A 19,545-nucleotide genomic window follows, 5' to 3' on the forward strand; every position below is an offset into this window, starting at 1 on the left:
TCTGTACGGGAGGCTCCAACTGTCCTAAAAGGCAGGAATTGTGCCGGGTCACTGAGTGGGCATTATCAGGTGGGATCACAGGGCTCCGTCAAGATTAGGATCAGATCCAACGGGAGCTCTAAGGCCAAGTGGCCATGTTAGTCGCCGGAGTAGCCACAACCCCCTTGAGGTGATTTCAAAGAGCAATGTCTTGAGGGTTTTCTTGAGGAAGAAGGTGTCAATATAGAGAAAAGGTTTGACTGTAAGGAGTTACACATTTTGCTACCATTTTACAAAAAACAGTAGCAATTTGCAAATAAAGAAATTCAACTGAAAAGATCCACAACAATTTTGGGATTTTTAATAGGACCATGACCAGAATTGGCATGGGGTTTGTGACCTGCCTATTGATTGTATTAAGCTTGAGTTGAGAATGGAATGAAGAGTTGGAATGTAGAAGGTTGGGGGTGGAATGCAGGGTTTTGAAACTGGAGAGTTGCCACCCTGTGTCCACCCTGTTGGTTATGTGATACTGAGGATTAAAGAATTTATAACGGAAACACGATTTATACGAAGTACCTTCTTTCTTCACTACTGTTTGTTATTAAACACTCGTAGAGTAGTTCCTTACATAAGGATTATAAATGTCCCTTCCTATTTTAAATTTCATTTACTTGAATAATAAAAAGCATCATTTAGACCAACTGGAAAATTGCTTAGGTCGTAGGACCTTGAAGTACTAATTATCCAAATAACGGTATTGCTTTCTGTCAATGAAAAGATGAAATAAGCATTGGAGGTCGAGCAGCGTGCAATATCAAACATACTACACATAATAAAATGTACCTGCAGATAAAATGGATTTGTCGCTGTATGCATCGCATCAAATGCACCCAGGGCATACACTTCATCATTTCTTTTGCCCACCATGTTGTAACTCAAATGACAGCACAGCTCATTATGGCATACAGTGTAATTCCCTTGTGCCTTTGTTAGCTCAGTGAAGGTGAAGTTGTCATAGATAACCATTGCGTTGAACTCATTCTCGCCTGCTGGGAATCTTGGCATGTTTATTGCATAATGGCTCCAGTTCACAGTAGAATGCATTGGCGGACTTCGAGGTTGATGAGTTACTTGCGCTACCACTAGGTGACCCTCCTCATCTTCGCTGTTGTAATAATATTCTGCTTTCCCATGAACAGGGAATACACCACTGCCTGCAGAGGAAACACAAAAGGAGATCACACACTAACAAAAGTAGTGGGTTCTTTACAAAATTTGTTTTAATTTGAAAGCATTAAGGCCCATATTTATATTCTGTCTGCGCCACATTTGCGTCATTTAAAAAAAATGCAAATTCAGTGCAAACTTAATTCCATATTTATACTTTGGCGCTAGACCCGTCTAGCACCAAAGTTATGGAGTATGAGTCATTTTTTTGTAAGTGAAAACCTACCTTGCCCTATTAACATGCAAGGTAGGCGTTCCTGTGCAAAAAATGACTCTAAGGCATCTGCGCCTTATTTATCCTCTGGCGTCAAAATGATGCACAGGAGAAAGCAGCCCTTAAAACATGGCGCCCACCGAGATTTGCACCGTTTTTTAATGCCTGGGTCAGGGCAGGCGTTAAGGGTCCTGTGGGCTCATTTCCATGGTGGGAGACCATGGAAGCAGTCCACAGGTGCCCTTCCCTGCACCCAGGGCACCCTCGCCCACCCCTGGAGGATACTAATGGATGTGGGGACCCATCCATGGTGAGTGCAGGTAAGTATATATATATATATATTTTTTTTAAGTGGCATAGGGGGGCCTAACTTGGGCCCCCTACATGCCACTGGGCCCAATAAGTCCCCTGGGCATGGCCATTGGGCAGGGGGGCATGACTACTGTCTTTGCTAAGACAGAAGTCATTTCCATGGGGGTTGTGTGTCAAAAAATGGCGCAAGTCAGGTTAGAGCCAATATTTTTGACTCTAACGTGACTTGCGCCATTCTTTGGCGCACAACCCCCAGTCTTCTCTTCGCCTCGGTTGCCCGGTTACCGTCATTTATTTTTACGCTAACCAGGCCGCAGCGCCGGCTAACGTCATTCCATAAGTAAGGCGCCCGGCTGGTGCGTTGGAATGGCGTTAGCTGGCGGTAATCTTTTTGACGCAAATCTGCCAAAGCACTGATTTACGTCAAAAAGTATAAATATGGGCCTAAGTATCTATTTCTTTTTTGGTTTATTGTCTATTAGTTAAACATCGGTATTCTCTCTTCATCCACAGTTCAGAGTACAAACCTAGGGAACTGTGAGCAAAGGGTGTGTCAGGGAATGGAGGAACCATATGGGAGAGTGGGAAGTAGGAACTGAACAGAGTGAGTGTGGAGACAAGGAAAGGTTCAGGTGGGTGGTTGTAAAACAGAAGATACTGTCTTGAGAACAGGAGTGCAGATTACAGTTCTAGGTTGCTAGTGCATAAAGGAGCAACCAAATTTACTGAATGCAAAAATAAGAACCAGCATCTACATTTGGTGTCACAGCATAATGGGAGTTTAGACAGCAGTCTTGCTAAGATTTGCTTTACGGACTCAAGACAGATATCGGGAATGACTTAAAGATATGTTTTCTGTGGTGCTCCTCCACTACTGAGATTTTTCGGAATCAGCTATGAATCTAACAAACACTACATCAATATGATGTGTGGTGTGTTGCATTCCATGTATATGATGTGTTTTCATACTTACTAATTCTCATTTAAATATTCTTGAACCAAAAACCGTGTATGCTTGTCATTCCCATATGATCTCTTATCAATCTCATAAACTATGGAGCCATTCTCTATACTTTTTCTGGGGAAGTCAGAGGGGAGCAATGGAGCCCGATGTAGCATGTATTTAGTGGTTGCAAACAGGGGTTAGGGTGGAGGACCGTCACCTCCCTGTCAGCAGCGCAGCTGCAAAACCTTTAAAAGAAAAAGATAATAAACTTAGTTTATTATCTTTTGCTTTTAAAGGGCCGGGGCCACAGCACTCCCCCTCAGAGCGCATGTGTGTTTGGCTAGCCGTCTCGGGCTGGCCAAACACACATGCGCAATAGGCTCTCCCAAGCCCAGCAACTCTGTTGCTGGGCTTGAGAGAGCCTGCACAGCCTCCCGGTCTGCCTGGAAGCACCCTCACTGGGCGCTTCCAGACAATCTTAATGCTGCTTCAAGCCGGGTCAGGATTGGCGGCAGGGCAGGCTGGGAGCCTGTGCCTGCAGCCAGCTGATGCAGAGGAGACAGAGGAGCAGCGCGGCCTGCGTGCAGGTAAGTTTATTTTCCATTCTTTTAATTTTATTAATATTTCCCCCATAATGACCCACTTGCTCCCCCTGCGTGCGCCATTCCGCCCCCATTAACACCGGTGAGCCGCAACTGTTTAATATTTTTTGTGACTCTTTGTAAATGATAATTAGGAGGAATTATTTTGGCTGCTGTCAGGGAGAGCAGGGAGTGGTCCAGATTGCCCCTCCCTACTCACCTGATATCTTTTGGAAACATTTTTTTTCCCTAAAACAGCACTTTTGCACAAGTTTCTTTAAAGCAAAAAAGTTTACAATGTGTGAATGGAGAGTTAAAGAATACAAAAAGATTGTGAGTATTGTGAAAAATTCCACTGACCTCTTTTCAATATATAAATATTTTGATTTTCAACAGGGCATGTACAAATAACCTTTACTGTATTTGTTTATTGACCGTGATTTCCCTGGTTACAAATGTGATAGAGACATAAGTAGTTCATGTAGTAAATAAGAATTCAAGACACTATAAGTAATTATTTTTTGCAGGAAATTTCTATGAATTAAACCTAAAACAAAAAGCACACCACTGCCATTTTCTCAAACAAATGAGGTTTCTGTTATGCAGATAGTAATCGGAATGCCTGTAGGAAAGCTGAGAGTCAAGCACTTGCCACAGACATCTTGTGATCTGCGGATGAAGAGTTGGATTTCTGACAAAGCCAACTCCGCCTTCCCTGCAACTGAGTTCAGAAAATGGACAGGGGTAATGGTATCATCTGTTATTTTCAGCGCTTAGGTATGGTAGCATAGTGCTATAAAGCGCTACAAATACGTTGTTCTAATTATTATTCTGTTCATGTTCTGGAACTTACCTGTCCAATTCAGACTCTTATTGTTGATATTAGCAGAGAGAAGGTTGACGCCCATGGCCTTTGCCCATGCGGTGTGGATCTCGATTGCACTAAAGTGTGGCAAAACATTCATCCATGCTGTTGGAAGCACCACACTGTCAATAAGCTGCTCATCAACCAGTGCTACTGCTGGATCACAGAAGAGTATATCAAAGCAGGTGAATAAGCCAAAGCTTCCAAATGGTGTGTTGAACGCCACACGCTGTGGTTTCTCTGGTCTATTGAAGTACTCTTCGAAAAAAAGATGGTACTGGAAACAAATACATATTGGGTAATTTCAATAAGAATTCACGAGTACACTTTTTACTTTCCCATAACCCTGTTTATGATAGTTTTGTAAAACATCTAAGCCAGCTTTGAATGATGTTCCCAGCTGATGATGAATGCTATTGAGAAGATGGTGCAAATACATTCATAAAATCCTTTTCCCTGCCTCGTAAATGAATTAGGTTGCACTTGGGAATATTGTTGTTGCAAAAAGTGTGAGAAAAAAGTTACATTTTCGTTAGCTTGTATGGGACATTACAATTACTGTGATAGACTTGTGATGGTTGTCTTTTCATTGATGCATGTTTGCATTGTGAGAAGATGGGCATACTTATGAACCCCAGGTATCCTTCCACCCAGCCGGCTGACGTAACCCACTTCATTTCCATATTAAAGACCCAACATATGTAAGGGGTTAGAAAGTTTACAACTTGTTTCACCTTCAAATACATATGAGGTGTGTAAAGGCATTCAATAATTACCCATTCCCAGTTTGGTGAAAAGTTGAGTTTTAAAGGTTTATTTAGATTACAAAATCCAGAGTAATTCATTTTTTATATATTTGTAATAAGATTATTAAGTCATTAGTTCAGCTAACAGGTGTTTTGCGACACACCTCATTACTTTGTCAAGGCCTTGAAGAGTCAGTCGGAAACTTGAAAACAATGATTATTCACAATGGAGCAGATATTCCCCCTATGATTTGGACAAATGCAAATACACTGTGTTTCACAGTATGAAGTTACTAAATGAGTAAAGTAAATTATGCGTTTAGCTTCTGAATTGTTTTTTGGATATCTTTCCAAGTATTTTATTTTAGCCAAATATTGTACCAAGAGTAAGAGTGTATGTATGAGCGCATCTTATGACAAGCAACAGGCCCCAGTTCCATCTCAATGAGATTATACGCCCTTTTTAACATTCAAATAACTTTAATATTTATAGGATTAATTACATCAAAGCAGCTCGGTGATTCAAAAGATGATGTGGGGAGGAAGGTAGCTCTCTAACAGCATTAATACATTCTTAGATGGTGTTGCTTTACCCACCCCAGAAGGCTCCTGCACTGCATTTAGAGCTATTAAATTCCTTCCATCTACATAAACCTCCCACATATACCGTCAGCCACCTCTCCTCCCATTCACATGAGGAAAATCCTCTGTGTCAGGGTAACACTGGTGATTGTGCTCACAAGAATATCAGTCGATGTTACATAGTGAGTGTCTGATACCATCTAGGAATCATTGGTTGCAACAACATAGTTGTGTGATGCCTTCCACTTTTCTGTGGTTAGGAGGTGAGTTTTAGAGCATGTTTTGCCAACAGAAAAGACCAGGCATATGGTCTCCCCACACAGTTCTACTGCTTAATGAGGCCTACCCGTGTTATGCTTCTACAGAGAATAGTATTCACTAGTGGAACCATTTTAAAACAGACAGCTGGGGAGAGTGAGGCAGATCATTCATCTGCCCACATTCCAACCTACATCACCTGGCTTGGCCATGATGCAGTGGGTTGTGTTACAAATTCCATACTCATTGGAATACATAGACGAATTACAGAGTTGAAAATATGTATTAGTTGTAAGTTTTCAGTGCTGGTTGTGCCTACATTTTGATGGACAAAAACAGTATAAAGCCAACAGATGTTGCATTTGATGTAGCTATTATATGTGTCTCATAAGAACAGAACACAATTTCCCATACAGACCCAGAGTGCAAACTATAAGATCAGTTCTCCAAAAATTCGAAAATCTAGGACAAAAGTAGGAGCACGCTCACAATTTGCAAGCATTTCTGCATTTTTTTATTGCTTCGGGTATTCTCAGTGGCAAGCTTCCCCTGCATACCCCTGTCAATGCATACATCTGCACCTATACCTTTTTATCTTCATTTTAACAGGCAGAGAAATCGCTTTCCTACAACCAAATGTGAATTTTTGAGGAATCTTTTCCATCGTTATTGCAGTATTCACAACTATAGGCAGTATACATACTTTTGTGCAGCTGGAAATGCATTTTCCCAAACTCTTTGCAAGGTTGGTGACCTCCAGGAAAGTCATAATTTTGTGGACCTTTCCCACATTGGCCTGGCCACCCTTTCACGTCAATCCAATAGGAGCTTCCAGTTTCCTGACTTCCAGGCCCTCTAAGTAATATGATTACATAAAAACCTGTCAGGTAATGTACTTTACATTGGAAATGAGTATCTCAAATCTACATGCTCAGATGCTAAATTTAGAGCATCTGTATTTCACGTAGGTGTGCAGAATGTTTTTAGTATTGGAACCTTTGTACCTTAAAAATGTCTGACTAATATAGGTATTTTTCACGTCATCTTAATTTTCAGGAATGTATCTGCCCTGGTCAAAACAAAATTTGATTTACTAAAGTAATTATATTCAAGTCACATGATCATCACCTTGTGGTATCGTGCCACGAGTTTTCCTCTGGAATCAAAAGCAACAAGAGTGTTGTAGAAGAATTGGCCATCCTCAGGACATGAATTATTACTGAGATTGCAAGGCTTTTTGTCTCCAACATTCGCAACCACATATATATTATTTGTCTTTGCCATGCAGCTAAGCCTTTCCTGAACAGGAGCCGGACCAAACCTTATCCATGAAGAGGGAAAAAAGAGAAAAGTGTAAGCAAACTGATAATCAACTATTTTTGAGGCATAAAATAGAATAATCACACATTAGGCAATGTCTACCAAAGCAAAATGGGCAGTATTAAAAATAAGTTCTTCAAAGACAGTTCTTTCAAATGGAATACCAGATGCAGGATAAGAGCCGACAGGGACTCCAATAGAGGATAGATGTTCTCTGCCCCAGACAACTATTTAACATTATAACATCCCACATTTCTGGTGTTGCAAGTATTGGAGCTAACTTTATTTGCAAACAAATATGCTTCTATTAAAATTATGTAAAAGTCTATGTTGAAACAGCACATATCCTAAATGCAAATTTTGTAGTATGTAATCATACTTCAATGTTATACGCCTGCAAGTGAAGGAAATAAGTGCTGATTTAAGTTAACTTAACTGTCGATGCCATGTTAAATAAAAATAGTGAATTAATATTGAAAGGCCTGTTTTCCATGTTGAACCATTATTTTGCACAAGATATTTACCTCGCTTCGCAGATGAAGCTGTAACTTCCCAGAAGCCTTCTATTAGTTAGTGAATAGGCTTTTGTTTTGTATTAGACAACTGATAGTGAGGTTGTAACTGGGAGGAGAGAAGGCAACAGGAACGACAACTCAGAAGAAGAACTGTGTCGACTGCAAAAATGTGGATGATGAATCTATTAAAGGTCTAACGTCTATAGACCATTGTACTGTCATGAGCAAACAGGGAGTTTGCTTATTCCCAGGAGCTTACTGAAATTCTATTCGACGATGCAGGAAATGAAAGAAAGCATTTCACCACCAAGAACACTGTGGCCCTCATTACAACCCTGGCGGTCGGTGGAGAAATGGCGGAAATTCTGCCACAGGCTGGCAGAAAAAAAAGGGCATTACAAGCATGGCGGTGACCGCCATTCTAAACCGCCACTTCTCCACTCCGACTGCCAGGCTGGTAACGACCACTGGGCTGGAGACTTCGGTCTCCAGACCAGCGGCTGTCACTACACCGCCAGCGGTATCACGACCCCGCATACCGCCATGGATTTCGTGGGGTTCTGTACTGCCACGAAATCCATGGCGGTAGGCACTATCAGTGCCAGGGAATCCCTTCCCTGGCACTGATAGGGGTTTCCCCCACCCCCCTCCCACCCTCATGTCCTCCCCCCACACCCTGACCCCCCTACCACCCTCCAAAGGTGGCAGGACCCCTCTCCTCACCCCCCCAACATTGACACACCCCCCCTACACGCACACACACATACACTACAACTACACATACCCGCACACATACAAACAGACATTCCAGCAGAAATACACACAGACATACATGCATACATGTTCACAGACATACATGCACACATACACACAGACATACAAACAGACACGCACACATTTTCCAAACACACCATACCCCCTTGCATGCATACACGCACTCACACCCCCTCTACACACTCACACGCACACCCCCATGCACGCACACAACACACACACCCCCGACCCCCTCCCCTAACGGACGATCACCTTACCTGGTCCGGTGATCCCCTTGGAGGGAACGGGATCCATGGGGGCTGCTCCGCCGCCAGCTTCCCGTCACCAGAACACCGCCACACCGAATCATGGAACGTGATTCGGTGGGCGGTGTTCTGATGACGTGGCGGTGGAGGTAAAGCAGCCTCCACTTCCCCACCGACCGCCAGTATGACTGTTGGCGGCTCTCCGTCCGAAAAAGGGCTGTCAGCAGTCATAATACGCTGTGTGGAAAACCGCCTTCACTGGCAGTCTTCAGCACGCCTGTGTGTTTATATTAGTGTGTGTTCCTAGAGCAGGACAGGACGTTTCCTGTGAGGGCTTTCCCTTGGGGCTTGTCCCCTTTGAAGTTTTCTCACTCATCGATGGGGGACTCATCTTTGAGTTTCTGTACACTTCTCTTCACAGGAGGTTGCTTAGTTTATTTCTTTGATGTCTGCTGTTTTATAGGTGAGAGTACTTTTCAGCTTGACATACAAAAGGATACATGCTTATTATGCATTGATTCTCTCATCAGAACTCTTTATTGAATATCTGAACTGACACCTTACTCTAATTTAATTTAGATTAGGGAACTTCCTTTATGGAACATGCTTGCTGTATTATAATATAGTATCGGTAATTCTAACCAACATTATATTTTTCCTTATATTTAAATATTGATTAATGGATTATATTAACTTTTAATGTTGACACTTAAAAGACATATACTTATTGATTAAACAATGAAATACTAAGAGAGTAGAAACTAAAACCCTTTAAATAACACAAATCGTCTTTATTGACTACAAAAAAGGCATTAATGATTTATCAAGTCAATGGATTGATGTAGATGTGCGCTGCTTTTAATTTTTTCTTGTCGGTAAACAAATGTCCATACGACCAGTATCAGGGTTTATTTAATGATTACTCCCAAAGATAAGATACACAAAACCTGTCTGTGTCACCTATAGTGAGTTAAAGAATGGCCAATTCTGCATCTGAGGTGAACTCACTATCTCACAGTCTGATACAAACCAAGACAAGCACAACAAGACTTCAAGTTATACCAGTTGTATATTATTTATCTTATAATTTCAATTCTCAGTGAGTGCCATAGGAAATAAGATGCCTAAATCAATATATGTACATTCTACAATGTATCAAATGTATTGCATGCATGGTGTCCTGGACACTTACCACTTTAATTCTATTAACTGTGGTACGAAATGTGCACATGGTCTATATCTGATACTTCTGATCAAAACCATCTTGCTAGGGGTTTGGCTCTCTGACATTACTCATTAACAAACAGTATAGAACTCTAGAGAGATGGATTATGACAAATTCTATCAACAATAATACCTGAATTATTATTGGATTTGTAACAATTATTTCAAAAAACTTTGAATATATAAACTCCAGTCTAACCTAATCAAAAAACAAAGTCAACACATCATGTTTCACCACAGCATTTAAGCCAAAGTTAGAAAAGATACACAATCCAACCAATAACACATTCATAGCACATGAAAACATATTGATGAAAGCACACTAGTCCTTATCCAGACATTATTCAAAAATAAAGTCTCACAAAACACAGTCTTAATGGGTCTGTTCAGTCAGGTAATCTTCCTCCGGAGGAAGACCTGGAAGCCTACAAACCTATTCCTTGTAACACTTTGTTTGGATAGCGGCTAACAGGCTTCCTCTTATTCATGTATTTTTATCCTATGATGACGACTCCTTCTGATAAAAATGTTGACACGCTTCTGCCCAAAGATTTCAGGCCTCTACAGGGCCATATATAAGGTTTGTGTGCATTCAAAATAGCGCAATCCCTTAGAAAATGATTTCAAATTATACTTTTCTTAGTGTTCATGCCAGGTGGTTGACATGTTCCAACTTTATGTGGAGAAGAAAAAATGGAAGAACAGCATGTATGCTTATTATATGCACACATAAGATAATCTGCTTACAATACAATATATGGAGTAAACACCAGCATGTAAGGTAAACAAGAACGTTTATCATATGTAACATTCCCCAGCATATAAAAGAACTAGCCATGAATACTTTGTCAGAATTTAGGTTCTCGTGGTGCTCCAAGATCAGTTCAAATACAAAGTCAGTAAGCAGAGCGCAGTTTATAACAGGAAAGGCGCAATCACACACACAATTAAATTACCCCACCACAGTACAACTTCACGGTGAGATGTAACCCATTCAAGTGCTTTTATGACAGAAGGTCCGATCTTCAAATTCAAACAAAAGTTACCTAAAGTACATTGTGGGGCGTTTACACTTCACTTTTTCAGTGAATGATACACAACATCTCATCCTTAGTTCTATATCCAGCTGTGGTTGATAGGGGAAGTATTATGGAATGCACCATTATCATTCAATGCATGAGTATAACAGGTCTACTGCTCACCTGTCTGCACCAAAGTTACTTTGTGAAGTAATTCCAGAAAGAGGTTCCACCACAATAATACCTATTCTTCAATAAAAGGCAGCTCTATTCCTCTCATTATCACTCATCCGTTCAGGATTTTCTTACATATATTCTGTTCACTTTGTAGGAAGGGTGGAAGAGCAGAGAGGGATCCCAGAGTTACAATTACAATGTTTTACCACAAAAGTAATACACTGTGTTAACAATATGTGTGTGTAACAATTATGGAGATAACATTCCGCAAGTGGAGAAGATAAAATATATATTGGTACCCTGTACAATGTTAAAACATCTAGAGCTTCACAAATGAAATATGTGAACACAATGCTCTAGTGTCTAGATGCTACATTTTATGAGGAAATATGAACCAGAAAATGCAATACTTTGAAGGCTTAGGACTTTCTATCTCACAAAAAGTGGGGATGACAACTGAACACACAGGAAGAGAGTAAAGAAAAGCAAAGAAAGAGAAACACAAGGGCATAGGAATTAGATCATGGTTTACAAAGGAAATGTTAAGTTGTAGGCAACAAGCATGGCATGGCAGCATTTTTATTTTCCCTAGAGGGCATTTCTGAACAAGACGTAGCAAGGCCAATCCATTGCTAGTGGCTTTACCAATTCTTGTACAGCACATGTTTTAGCTTTACCAATGCCATCAAATTGTATCTTTGAATTCAATTTTTAATATTGTTTATTAAATTTACTCCATTTTAAGTTGGCTGCCACATTGTGCCTGAATACCACTTTGTGACAGATTATATGTAGACATCTGAACCAAGACTATGGTGGCCTCTTTGGAATTCTGTTTTTTTAATTGCTTATTAAAGAATTCCAAGATGGCTGCCATGTTGTGTGCAGCCACTTTGTGATGCTATATATTGACCACTTTGAATTGTATTTTTCTTTTTTTTTATTTATTGTGGTTATACCTTTCCAAGATGTCTACTGCATTGTATCTAGACCCACCAAGTTGCAACACAGCAGCCATATTGGACTGGTATAACTATAATAAAACAAATAAGAACACAGAACTAAAAGACCACAACCACAATATAGGCTTTGTTAATCTTGCAGTTCAACTGTACAAAGATTCGCTAAGAGGAGGCGACTGTGCCCAAAGGTTAAATGGGTGGGTGAACCACAGCCATACACTTCCTTTGAGAGCTAAAAGTCAAATGCTATAGAAAATGAAAAAGGAAATCTATTTCTGTGACCTCAGCAGTGGAAGAACACACACTGTCAATCAAAAAGCAGAGTGAAACATAAATATTTCACATGTCGTCTAACTGCAAGAATGGGGGAAAACACATTTAATCAGGAGCAGTGACTTGAATGGACAAGGAAGCCATCCAATCATGAGCAATAGGCAGATCCAAATTTCACCTAAGTAAATGTTAAAGTATGGGATACAATGTTCTCTGAGCTGTCTAAAGCACAAACACAGAAATGACAAGCAAGCTGAAATTCTTCAAATCACAATGCAGTAGCCTTAGAATGAATAGACATTTACAGCCATGCATTTTGCACATATGTTGGAGCAGGTATGGACCACTGAGGACAATGATACATGGTTAGGCATATGCTGTGCTACTCCATTACACACAAGGAGGTGGTTATGATAAAACATTTAACAATTTGAAACTGTGCAAAGACATACCTGTTGGGATCAGTGCAAGGAATCCAGTTCACATTTGGATCCGGAACATTTTCAAGATATGGAAAAATCGTCTGTCTCGTGAAACCCCATCCATATATAGCAAGCTCGGGGGTCACAATTATCTGTGCATTCTGTCAAAACAAAAATGGTAATTTAACTAAAATTCAGCAAAAAGGAGAAGGTCAGTGCTCTAAACAGACCTGCTGGTGTGTACTTAGGAAGTCAACTTAAGTTATAGATGGGATTTTATTTATCACTAGCATTTGCTAGTCATTCCTGTGATGAGGATGCCTTTGCAAGCACAGTTTAATTTTACAGAATGTTTATAAGTAGCTTATATTTTATGCATATTATTCATACATGACCACATGTGCATAATACAACTTTGCATTAATTAGGCATCATATCAGCTTTGGTAGTAAGGCAAGTATCATTAGAAGTATAAAAACAATATTATTAAAAGGGTATTTCATTTTTTTGTGGAGTGTGAAATATGTGTATTTGTGTGTAGGAAGGAGATGTATACATTCATACATGAGCTCAATACAGAAATTGCACCTTGAACCTCCCAGGACAGTGGATTGCAGGACTTCTTTGTGTGGCTCATTAACCCTCCTCCCAAAAAAACAACCTAAAAGTTTGGTTGTGACAGGTACCAGAGGTCCCACGCCACACAATTCCCCTTCAATCTTCAATTATAAACATCATTGTAGTATTTATATGTACGTTCACCCTGCTCTGTCTGACAAATTGGACAAACCTTTGCTTCATAAACGGAATGTCTGTATATCTTTATTTCTCCTTGTTGCCTCTTTCTATGTGTGCTGCACTTTGCAGCACACAAAGAAAAAAGTAAAAGGTCTATACGGATTGGTTTTCTGCGAGAAGGTGCCCATTCCTGCACAAAAATAATCCTGCCTGCAACTGCGTAAGAGTGCCTACATTGATGCTATGCAGAGAACTGTGCACCACTGCAGAAATAGAGCAAGAAACCCCATGTTAGAGATGGGGTTTCTGGTTGGCTAGGATATGTACCTAAGCCAGGCAGAACCCACCCACTCTAGTCAGGGCGAGCGAGTTACCCACCCAAGATAACCCCTGCTCACCCCCTTGGTAGCTTGGCACGAGCAGTCAGGCCTATCCCAGCGGCAATGTGTAAACCGTTTTCACAACACACACAACACACGTGATGCACTATCCCCACCACAAAGAAAACACAACACCAAGTTATATAAAAATAAACTGTATTGTACACAACATCATAAGACCAAACACAACATGTCAGTAATACCCTGCTACCCAAGCAGTTGCCAGAACTTTAGACAGTACTATCACTCTGTGTGTGCCAGCAGTAGTCACATAAAAGACACAGGTTACTGATTATACAGCAACATAAGCAGTAGTCAGGAAAACATTACTAAAATAATGCGTGTCATAAAATCATCATAAATGCCCACAAAAGGAACATTAGAAAACACATGGCAAGTCATGAAAACATATTATCTTAAATGCATGGGTCATATTAAAACACATATTCCACATGCCCAACCATTATCACTGCATGGAAAATCCCCATCTGGTAGATCATCATAATCCCCAAAAATGCCCATATTATCATAACCCTGAGAAGGTGTCAACATAAAAGCCTGAAATGTCACGTTACCCGAAAACAGCATAGGCAAAACAGGGACGTCAGTGTTCTAACCGTGGAGCTCCTCTGCTCCGGTTTCTGCCCTGTGACAATGTGGGGTAATTCTGGCAGGGACGGGGGCCTCTGTTGAGGGTCACCACCCCGGCCTGCCTACGTGTCCTTAGTACCCTTTTGGGGGGCCAGCAGGGACAGGGGACCTCTGGAGAGGTCACTACCACGTCTGCGATCCAAAAACAGGAGGAGGGGCCCAGTGATGCGGGGGGCCTCTGATGAGGTTTCCGCCCCACCCACGATGCACACTGCCTGAAGGGGGGCCCGGTGAGCGGGGGGCCTCCAATGAGGCTTCCTCCCCACCCGTATTCCTCACAGCAACTGCAGGCCCCAACAGTAAAGGGGTGCCCTGTGAACACTAAAGGGGTCAAGCGGCATGGAGGACCTAAGATGATGCTTCCACCTCACCTGCAATACACGCCCACTGGATTGGGCCTGGTGGAGCGGGGGGCCTCCTATGAGGCTTCCTCCCTGCCCATGAAGCACTGGCACCCAACGTGGTGTGCAAGCCTCGCTGCAGTCCACCTGGGGTGCAGCGGTGAATGTAGACCAAAGGAAGGGCCCGCTGGTGCCCCGATGGCACTCTTTTCCACACACCTCGCCCTGGGGGCACCTCTAGGAGTGCGCTCCGATTCTATGCTTCGATTCCTCGTGCCCCGGGGGTACAAAACACAGAACGTTTCTAATGCACTCGGAAATACGAGCTGCCCAGGTCCTGGCAGTGGTTTTCTTCAGCAGCAAACACTATGAAAAGCGCTCTCCAGGCACTTTAGTAAATAAACAAGGATGCTCTCAAGGGGCTCTAAAGAACTAAAGAGAAGTGCAACCCAGGCAAAGCGCTACTTTGTGCTGAGAAACAAGTAGATGTAGGGGGCAGCACCCAGTCCCTGGAGGACACAAGTGGAGCACAGTGAGGTAAGGCCCAAGAAGCAGACAAGCACAAGAGATATGTAGTCAGTGGCAGTTTCTGCTAGTGACCCAGCATGTCACAGGTCAGCACAGCAGCAGCAGTCCAAAGAGGTTCCTGGTGAGACCCTTTAACACCATTCTGTATCCATTTCCTTAAGATGTTTCTTGTGCGTTTTTCATGGGGAAAATCCCCTGTACTTATACTCAGTTTTGCAAAGCATTTTCAAAGAGGGGGAGAAGAGGTTCCAGCCAGTTACAACTGGTTCTATGAGTGTCCCCTCTCTCCTCTAGCAGAGGCTCCAGACATCAGTTGGGGGTAAACGAGCCCTTTGTGTGAGGCCATGGCACAGACTTTACAAATGCAAGTGTTCCCCGTTTTCCCTTCTCTCAGCCCAGGAAGACCATTCAATAGGCAGATGCACCTTTGTGACACCTCTACCCTCCCTGTGTACAGGCTGCCTGAAAAGTATGCACAAAGCCTAGCTGCCACTCTGCCCCAGGCGTGGATTGAAGTCAAGTTGCAAAACACAGCACAGAGAAATGCTCACTTTCTATAATGGTAATAAAAATTCCACCTATACCAGTAAGAAAAAAGTTTGGGGATGACCCTGCAAAAACAGCCAGGTCCAACACGCCATACATTGATAAATAGGGCACATTCCTGCCAATGCTTTATTTGTAAATAAAAACATGCTGGTGCCCATAGCTCTCCTCTGAAACACGTAGCTGCTGCAATTAAATGTGCAAGCACAGAATGCTGAGGCAATGTCAAAAGTGCTGGGGCCCGCACCAGAAAGCACCAGTTCAAATTAAGCACAGATTCTTGCCCTCTCCCTTGCACACAGCGCATCAAGTTGTATTGTTGCAATGCTTACAATGTTGATAAATTTGGCCCCAAATGGACAATGACACACTCGTTCCAATTAATGAAGCTCCAATACCCCCTGCTTTGTGGTTCAGATTATCTTTATGTGGGGAGGGGGCTCATATGTAGCTCAAACCAAGCTACAATGCAACAGGGTTCTGTACATTGGAGGGAGTGCCATAATCTGGGGGAAGATAATGGAACCAGAGGGGTAGGGCAGTAGGAATCATGAGGGGTAGGGCAGTAGGAATCATGATGCCGATCACTGATCACCTGACTACAGAGGATGTATAAATGGTGGTCTCTAATAAAATACAATTATCTTCGAAAAATGTTAATGTGGATGAAGAATGCTTAGTTACATTCAACTACCACCTTTCTTGCATAACTGTCATCTTTCTCATGCAACCTGGCAGTCATATTTCGACAGGAATCGTCCTACTGCATATATGAGTTGACTGTGTGTTAACAAAAAGAGGAATTGCCATAAAACCTGTACCATCCATGAAAACCTTCCAAAGAAATTAGAAACACAGCATTTGATACATTCTGGTGCATTTCTGATACCCAAGCTACTATCTTGATTAAGCGATTTCTTTTTCTAATCGCCTTACAGCCTTCAATCTTAGAAAGAGTTCCAATACTTTTTTAGGTGCATGTATCACCCTATAAAACAACAACAATTTCTCATAACAGAGCAAGGTTATTTTTCTGGAAGTTCTATTCAAGAATCTCATGACTTCCACTCTTCAGTCATGCCTATCCAAATACAGAAGTTAGAATAAAATTACCAATTTCATCTACTGGTGATGGTTTATTAGTTGTTAATCATTGTCATGTCATTTGTCATTGTTAGCTTTATTTCGGTAAAACACAAATACCATAAAAGCACATCATAAAAATCACAATTTTGCAAAAAATAGACTGTGGATAAGAGTCCTTGCACGTAAAACATTTTCCCTTTAAAATCATGCCATATAAAATCGTCATAAAAAAATATTAAATTTTCCATAATAAATATCATAGCACAAATATAATCCTAGTTAAAAACGACAGATAGGGTAAAATATAAAGTTGTTAATCAACTAAATGTAAATCCTCTTCCTCACACTATAGGCTGAATTCTTCTGAAACATTGATTTATTTGCCCCTTGTTGCAGATTGCTGTTGTGGTGGCTTTTTCATTCAGCCTTGTGGTCTGTCTAAAAACTTGTCCAGAAGTGCATCCCTTTTAGTTATGATATACTATGATTTATTTTAAATAAGTTCACATGCACAGAGATTCATGGCACTGGAGAATCAATAATTCACTAAAACATTAGGCTAACTCATTCACAAAAGAAAGAGGTAAATCTTAAAATCAAAGTATATAATGGGAGATGGAACCAATTGGGAGGGCTATTAACAATACATAAAAAGCTCCTTAACGGATAAATGTTTGTACACTAGACATTACATATTAGCTGTAATGCTTACCAGCCAGTGGTATGACTGGAGGTTAGCACAACTAGACTGCTCAACAACACATGTAAGAGTGCTGATCTTCCCTTCCCTTTAATACAAGCATGTTGTGTATTGGGCTGGAGGAAGAGAGTCGGAGCAAGTAAAATCAAGGGCTGAATACTGTCTCTGAAGTGCTGCTTTCAGCATCCTAATCCTAGGAGAAGCAAGATGGACCGGCAGGTCAAGTACAATGCAGGCCTATTCTTGAGTCCCTTAGGATGATACATACTCTGTCAGAAGGAATTTAAAAAGGGTTTGCCAATGTCTTCCCTGCTCCTCTCATCCTACTGTGATTTGAGTCTCTCCTCTAAAGCTGTTCTCCCTTTTCAGTCTTCTCTGTGGCCTGCCAGTGCCAGGTACTTTCAGACATGCTGCCTACAGATTGGGGTACTGAGAAGTAGCACAGACAGCCGTTTTTGGACAGGAGGTGCTTGGCAATGGCATGCATCATTTTGCAGGTGAGGTATTGCGTAACATGATATTAAAGCCCTGTGAGAGATCACCTGTCCACCCATGGTCCAAATCCTCCTGGTTTTAAATCTGTATCACAACATGGAGTGCAGTGAGGGACATTAAAGGAGCAGCACAGTTGTGTGGCGACAGTCACACTTGAACTCAGTGCAAAGGAACACTGCTGCACAGGCCCAGAATAGAAAGATGGCAAAGTAACAGCTTCACCATACAAAAACACTGTGCTTTTATTCTGATATATTGTTATAGGAGAGTTTACTGACAATAAGAATAGTCAATCAATGTAAAGCTGGTCTTGGGTTGCCTATGCTTCAAATCAAAGGGTACTGGCATGGCAGCTCAGGCTGAAATGTTCATACTGGAGCAGGACCAAGAGCTGGTTCGCATATAGCTGGGCCTAATCTGCGGTGGCATGGTGAGCAAAATAATGACAGGCCTGGATGCGGGCTGAGTAAATTACCAGTGGCTAAAATTAATTCAAGCATTCCTCCCATCACTGTTTTGTTTGCTTCACTGAGAACTGTACTGCATTGTCACAGGTGTATGTGCATTTCAGTACTGTTCTAGCAGGATGTGTTGCTGGTGAGAATCTGTTAGACCTGACAGCCTTAGGGTGGTCTTCCCCCCACTTTTTGCCTACCTCCCTCCATTTTGCTGATCTTATTTTTGCTGGTTTTAGGACTCTGCACACTTTACCACTACTGACCATTGCTAAAGTGCTTGTGCTCTCTCCCCTAAACATGGTAAAATTGGATCATACCCAAATGGCAAATTTAATTTACCTAGATGTCCCCAGTAAAGTGCACTAGATGTGCCAAGGACCTGTAAATTAATGATACCAGAGGGTCTGCAGCACTGATTGTGCCACCCACATAAGTTGCCCCTTAACCATGTGTCAGGTCTGCCATTGCAATGCCTCTGTGTGCAGTTTCACTGCCACTTCAACTAGGCATTTAAAACTACTTGCCAAGCCTTAAATCTTTCCTTTCTTACGTATATGTCACCCTCTATGGTGGGACCTAGGTAACCCATAGGGCAGGTTGCTATGGAAGTAAAAGACAGGGCATGTACTTATATGTTTCACATGTCCTGGTAGTGAAAACTCCACCCAAAGTCGTTTTTCACTACTGTGAAGCCTTCTCCTCTCGTAGGCCAGCATTAGAAATTCCCTTGTATGCTTTTAAGTGGTAATTTGTTGTCATGAACTAACCTGTTTGTCCCACGGAGACACAATGTTGACCAAGTTGCTTATTCCCTCTTCCTCCTAGACGTTGGCTGCCTCCCACTTAAATGCACAAGATTGTAGGAAAGTACCCTCTTTTTGCCATGGTTACCCCCATTTTCTGCTTGATGTCAGTGTGCTTGACTGTGTTCACTGGGACCCTGCTAACCTCTCCCTAAATGTGGATGTTGTGTACTGG

General features: G+C 41.7%; 1 protein-coding gene across 1 annotated transcript in view; it reads right to left on the reverse strand.

Annotated features, from left to right (window-relative positions):
* Positions 1-19,545, reverse strand: part of LOC138296248 (pantetheinase-like) — a 96,840-nt gene that overhangs the window by 43,832 nt on the left and 33,463 nt on the right. Inside the window, exons 2-5 of the mRNA XM_069235178.1 lie at positions 12,675-12,805; positions 6,842-7,034; positions 4,116-4,404; positions 826-1,196 (exon numbers count right to left, since the gene is read on the reverse strand). Of these exons, the coding sequence (XP_069091279.1) occupies positions 826-1,196; positions 4,116-4,404; positions 6,842-7,034; positions 12,675-12,805 (984 nt within the window). The remainder of the gene's footprint in view (positions 1-825; positions 1,197-4,115; positions 4,405-6,841; positions 7,035-12,674; positions 12,806-19,545) is intronic.

The sequence above is a fragment of the Pleurodeles waltl genome, chromosome 5 (genome assembly GCF_031143425.1).
Source record: "Pleurodeles waltl isolate 20211129_DDA chromosome 5, aPleWal1.hap1.20221129, whole genome shotgun sequence".
Classification (NCBI taxonomy): Eukaryota; Metazoa; Chordata; class Amphibia; order Caudata; family Salamandridae; genus Pleurodeles; species Pleurodeles waltl.